Source organism: Palaemon carinicauda, chromosome 1 (genome assembly GCF_036898095.1).
Source record: "Palaemon carinicauda isolate YSFRI2023 chromosome 1, ASM3689809v2, whole genome shotgun sequence".
Classification (NCBI taxonomy): domain Eukaryota; kingdom Metazoa; phylum Arthropoda; class Malacostraca; order Decapoda; family Palaemonidae; genus Palaemon; species Palaemon carinicauda.
The window spans coordinates 123,301,597-123,308,156 of record NC_090725.1 but is presented as its reverse complement, the minus strand read 5'-3'; the positions used below and the strand labels follow the sequence as shown (position 1 = coordinate 123,308,156).

At 39.1% G+C, this 6,560-nt stretch overlaps 1 protein-coding gene across 1 annotated transcript; it reads left to right on the top strand.

Annotated features, from left to right (window-relative positions):
* Nucleotides 1-3,723: 3,723 nt before the first annotated feature.
* On the top strand, nt 3,724-6,221 carry LOC137642994 (uncharacterized). Its single transcript, XM_068375855.1, has 2 exons — nt 3,724-5,141; nt 5,273-6,221. The coding sequence occupies exons 1-2, from the start codon at nt 4,413-4,415 to the stop codon at nt 6,083-6,085; spliced, it is 1,542 nt and encodes a 513-aa protein (XP_068231956.1). The 5' UTR covers nt 3,724-4,412; the 3' UTR covers nt 6,086-6,221.
* The last annotated feature ends 339 nt before the right edge of the window (nt 6,222-6,560 follow it).

Here is a 6,560-nt window from a genome sequence, read left to right as displayed (position 1 = left end):
TTACAGAAGGCTAACTTCTACTGGCGAAAACAATGGACGATACCAATATAAATCATATGTATATGAAAGAAATACAAATATTTTTTACCATTAATAAAACCATTTTTAAGTAAAATTTAGTTCTGATTTCTTAACAACTCTCTCTCTCTCTCTCTCTCTCTCTCTCTCTCTCTCTCTCTCTCTCTCTCTCTCTCTCTCTCTCTCTCTCTCTAAATTAATATATGCATATGAATCCTAGATAAGAGCATTAATAAGTAAAATTCTGATTTAATTTTCTTTAAACTTAACCTCTCTCTCTCTCTCTCTCTCTCTCTCTCTCTCTCTCTCTCAGGTGTTTAATCGATCGATTCAAGGGAAAACAGTTAAAAATATATATGGAATTGATATTAATAAATATACGCCTCTGCTCAAACGAATTCACCGGACAACCATTGCAATTAAATATTACTTTTATTTATCGTATATTATTTCACGTACTCGTAATTAAGCGGACTATGACTTTTGATGTAACTATGCGAAGAATTAAGTCTACGTTTTGAACTTGCCATTAGCAGAGATGTTAGCTAGCATACACTTCATAAACATAAGTACCAGTTTTTTCTTATTCACTTTCTATTAATGTGTCCATACTGTCAATACATCCGTACTATATCCACAGTTTCCGTACTGCCTGCCTACTGTCTTCTTGGTAAAATAGCCGAAATTCCGCGCTTATTCCGTACTGCCACGTCCGTACTCTCTACATGCCATCCGTGCGTAGACATGGCCGGGGCATTATTCTTGTGAAGAGATCTATGAAAATATCCATATAGAGTGCAAACTTGAACAACATACGCCCGACGGCCGCGACCTGTTGTTGTGCGGCCCCCTTGACTTTAAGTTATTGAAACTATATTTATTAATACTAGCAATCACCATATCCTGATTATCACTGCGGAATAATAAAAGATGCCAGTTTTAGGTAAAATATCATAGTTAGACAAATAAAACAAGTTAGAATTGCAAAAAAAAAAAAATGAGTATAAATTGGGCAAGTAATATTTCTTACATATGTCTGTTATTATGCATCCCTTACTCAGTTATATAGAGTAAAGTTTTGCCCCTAGTTGACAGACACTTGCCCATGCCTGCAGCATACAGTATATATCCAATAACAACAAGTCTCATATTATCCCAATATATTTTGGGATTATAAATTAAAATTTATCTAATACTGTTTTCCGATCATTTACAAGACAAATAAACTCTAATAAAAAGTAGTAAATGAATGTTCAGACTTACATTTCTAGCATTAACGTTTTCTAATTGCTTTGCAGAAAACGATGATTTCGAATCCTTAGTGAGCAACACGAAATTACGCCTGATAACAAGTAGTTGGAGGTACTTGCACAAACTGTACACGAGAAGCGTCTGCAACTTTGTTTGCATGTGCCATATGATGACCTTACGAATATTGTTACCAAATTTTGCAATAGGCAAAAGCTTTTATGATATGTCATCTCCACAATCTTAAGTTATGAGTTCGCCTACTTAAGGGTACAATCAAGCAAGCCTTCTTTTTAGTCTCTTTACCTAGTCATTTATTCATATATTCATATATCTGTTTTCGACTACACTATCTATCTATCTATCTATATATATATATATATATATATATATATATATATATATATATATATATACATATTTATATATATATATACATACATATAATATATGTAGATAAATCGATAGATAGATAGATAGATTTAAGTGTAGTCGAATATAGATATATAAACGAATGACAAAGAAAAGAAACAAAAAGAAGGCTTGCTTGATTGTACTCTAGATTTAACGAACGCATAACTTAAGATTGTGGAGAGACACATCATATCAGTTATATATATATATATATATATATATATATATATATATATATATATATATATATATATATATATATATATATATATATATATATATATATATGTATGTATATATATATCATCAGCAGTAACTAGTCCACTGCAGAACAAAGTTCTTAGAAATGTCCTTCCACTTGCGTCTGTTTACGGTCTTTCTGTGCCACTCTATACCCGCAAACTTTCTTAGTTCGTCAATTTATCGTCTTCTCTTCCTCCCCATGCTTCTTTTACAATCTCTAGGGACCTACTGTGTTATCATTAATTTCCATCTATTGCGTGTTATTCTCATTATATATCCTGAACATTTATTTTTTTTCTTACATATTATTAGAATATTCTCTACTTTAGTTAGCTCTCGTATTCATGTTATTTTTCTGTCTTTTATAACTATTCCCATCATTATTTTTTCATGACTCATTGACTTGTAACTAGCATATATTCTACGGCGTAAGTAAAGCTCCAAGTTTCTGATACATGAGTGAATACTGTTAGGACCATCTCAATAAATACTTCTCGTTTTATAGAAAGTGGCATTTTACATATCATAATTCAATTTTCTTTACCAAATGCTCTCCGCTGCATGCTTATACTTCTTTTAATTTTGGTCTCGTGTCCTTGGGAAGCACGTACTGTCCATCCTAAGTACGTATACAGTATTCGTTAACAATCTCCAGAGGTTCCCCCATAACTCCTATTTGTTGCCTCTCATCATTTTCATTGATCATTATCTTGGTTTTACTCATAATCATATTCAATTAAAGTCCTACATGTCTGCGTTCTTCATTCAAATCTTTTATCATCTTTTGTAATTCCTCCCATTATTCAGTAAACACAACTACTGTATCCCATCTACAAATCTAAAGTTGTTAAGGTATTCCCCTTTAATAATAATTTCTACGTTTTTCCAATCTAAATTCTTGAAAACTAGGCAAGCTTTGAATAATTTAGGAGAGATGGGGTCTCCCTGTCTAACTCATTTCTCAATTGAAATTTTCTCACTATATTTATCTAATATTAGGTTTGCTATACTTCCTGTATAGATATCTTCGAGTGTTCTAACGAAAGATTCTTCTATTCCTTGTTTTTCAAAGGGTTTCATTATTGCTGAGGTTTTTAAAGAATCAAAAGCTTTCTCATAATCTATATATGCCTAACATAGTGGTTTGTCATACTTTGTTGATTTATCCATTAGCTGATTAAATGCATGGATATGGTCAGTTGTTGAATACCCACTTCTAAACCCTGCCTGCTCTCTTGATTGATTCAAGTTTATGTTTTTCTATTCGACCTAATATGATCATTGTAAATATTTCATATATTACTAAGAGTAAACATATTGGCCGGTAATTTTTCATGTCTTTTGTGTCTCCCTTTTTGTGAATTAGTATAATGGTAAAATTTTTCCAACCTGTAGGTATAGAGCATTCTTGAAGACATTTAGTGTAGAGTTCAGCGAGTGTTACTACTATATAATATCCGCCATCTATTATTAGATAAATTATTAGGCCTCTTTTGTATACTCTTAATGCTTTCTTTATTTCTCCTATTGTTATATTTGGTACCAGCTCAGGTATTTTATTATTTCTTTTGGTGAAGCTACTTTTTACAGTAGATTACTATTATACATGCACACAAACACACACATACACACACACACACACATATATATATATATATATATATATATATATATATATATACAGTATATCATAGTGCGCATGTACTGTATGTGTGATTAGTCTTTTCAACTCATGTTTTATTTTCATTGTTTTAAGCCCCCCTGACACTTGCACGCATTCGTGGCACGCACTGGCACGCATTGATGCGCGAATTCGCGTGAACGAGCCGTGAAAATGTCGTGAACAGTGCGAGAACTCGCGTGCCAGAGCGTACCAATGCGTGCCATGCAGGCCCAAAACTTTGAAATGTTTAAAGTTTGTGGCACGCATTGGCACGCTATAAATGGCCGTGAAATAGTCGTGAACGATGCGCCAACTGGAGTGAACTGGAGTGAACTGGAGTGAACAGTGCGGGAACTGGCGTGCCAGAGCGTACCAATGCGTGCCATGCTTCCCCTTCCAAGCATCGTGCACGCCAGTTCACGCATCGTTCACTCCAGTTCCCGCACTGTTCACTCCAGTTCACGCCAGTTCCCGCATCGCAGCCTTCCCACTGACATTATCACGCATTGTACTCCCGCATTGTCTCGCACTGTTCACGCTAGTTCGCGCATCGTTCACTCCAGTTCCCGCATCGTTCACTCCAGTTCACGCCAGTTCCTGCATCGTTCACTCCAGTTCACGCCAGTTCCCGCCGGTTCACGCTAGTGCCCGCCGGTTCACGCTAGTGCCCGCCTACTCATGCTAGTGCCCTCCTACTCCGCCAGTGGAGCTCTCGTGGGATTATCAGGGGGTGGAGCTCTCGTGTGATTAAGGGGATTAGGGGGTATATAAATTGAGGTCCGAGGACACTCCTAGCCATTCCAGAGTTCGCCAGCGAGGAGACAACATGCCTAAACTGAAGCAGCCAAAGGGAAGGGGGAGGAAAATGGACGTGATGGAGGAGACTGCAGATCGAGAATCTCCTCATTCATCATTTTCAAGTCTCGATATGGTCATCCCGGAGACACAGCAGGATACAAGCCAGAGCCAGGTATCCTGTGATGACGATTTAAAGAAGAAGCGGGTTCGGGTGTCTAAGAAGGACATCCCTGACTACCAGTGGACGGAAGAGACGGAGACTACGTTGGCCGACCTTGTCAAGGAGAACCCCATGCTCTTTGACAAGAAACACAAGGAGTGGATAAACAAGGTGTTGAAGGACAGCAGGTGGGCATATATAGGAAGCCAGCTGGAACCTCCTGCCACTGCTGCCCAGTGCAAAAAACGCTACGAAAACTTGAGGACGAGGGTTGGCAAAATTATGAAGAAGGAGAAGAAGAGTGGAGCTGGCCAAGCCCAAAGGAGTGGCCGTGATGACTTCATCATGGACACTTGGTCGTTCCTCATACAGCACATCGTCCGGGGAGAGACAGTCGCCAGTGAGGAGTTTCGTGGCTCCGAAGGAGGTGCCACGACAGCCAGCGAAGTCGACGATGACGTGAGGTCGACGGGGACTCGCAGCCAGGCATCTACCACCACCAGGAAGGACAAGGGGAAGGGGTCCTGCCGAACACTTGACACCTCTCACAGCGACACCTATGTGTCGGAGAAGGATTTCAGCAATATATTGAGGAATGTGAGTATTAATTCTTTTTGACATATGCTATCTGTTGCATTAAAATGCTGTACTAAATTGTTTCAATGTTTGTTACATATATACATATATATAATATATAATATATTTTTATAATATTTTTTATGTTTCAGCTTGTGTCGAAAGCTGATTCGTCAACCCCAACGTATATGGGCCAGCACAAGATTGTGCACGATTTTTCGTGCCTGCTGGAAGGCTACATGCGTGCCATCCCAGTACACCGATGGCACGAATTCCAAATAGAGTGCCTCAATCTCACACAACGTTACAGGGACGAGACTCAGGTCTTGCAGCAGGCACAGCAACAATCCTCAGAGACCTGGGCAGGCCCACAGCAACAGCAACCTTTACAGCCCCCTGTGCATCCCCCTGTGCATCAGCAACCCCCTCAGCAACAGTCACCTTGGCAGCCCCCTCACCAGCAGTCAACTTGGCAGCCCCCTCACCAGCAGTCAACTTGGCAGCCCCCTCACCAGCAGTCACCTTGGCAACCCCCTCACCAGCAGTCACCTTGGCAACCCCCTCACCAGCAGCAACCTTGGCAGTCCCCTCAACCAGGACCCTCGCATGCACAGCCAGAGCAGCAGCAACAGCATCGTCCAGCCAGTCATAACTGGGTGCCGCAGTCAAGCCCTTCTTCCTTGCCCCGTACCACGGAGTGGCACCCAGGGATGCCAACTCCACTGTCATCCACCCCTGTCCAGGTGACCTCGCCATCAGTGCCAGTGTCGTCACCCACCCTTGTCCAGGCTCCTTCACCAGCACCTTCATTAACGTCGCTGTCGGCGGCATTCAAAAGTCCATTGACCTTCCCTGTCCTGACCCCGGGGACCATCGACAGCAGCCTTGATGAAGCCATGACACCCTCACCCCTCTACTCGTCCAAGGAGCTTGATACCCCACCAGTCAAGGACAAGGAAATTTAAATAGTGTAAAATATTTGTACATAATTGAAGTGTGATACTTGTATATATATGTTGTTTTAATGTAAATAAACTATTTATATATTTACAAAGACTTTTCATCTATTTCCTTAAAATACAAAGAAAGAAACAGTAAAGTAAAAAATAATAAAAGTGAAGAAAAATAAACCCCCCAAAAAATTTATATTTGCTGTCTTAATGTGGAAAAAAAATGATATCTTATTTCAAACTATTTTTATCTTTATAATGAAGAGAAGCAAAAAGGAAACGAAAAAATTAATGAAAATGAAAGAAAAATAAAGCTAATATGTTTTTATATTTGCTGTCTTAATGTGAAAAAATAATGGAAAGTTGAGTATTATCTTTACTATGTATAAATGTAAGCTCTTGTCATTTTGAATGAAATCAAAAGTGATATTAACGTAAACAAGAGCTGTTGCCTACCGGAGGCATCCAGGATGCTATCGCTCGCTCTTAT

Coding starts and splice junctions, on each gene's coding strand:
- LOC137642994 (XM_068375855.1), top strand. CDS start 4,413: ATGCCTAAACTGAAGCAGCCAAAGGGAAGGGGGAGGAAAATGGACGTG. Junction 5,142..5,272: donor TCAGCAATATATTGAGGAAT/GTGAGTATTAAT, acceptor TTTATGTTTCAG/CTTGTGTCGAAAGCTGATTC.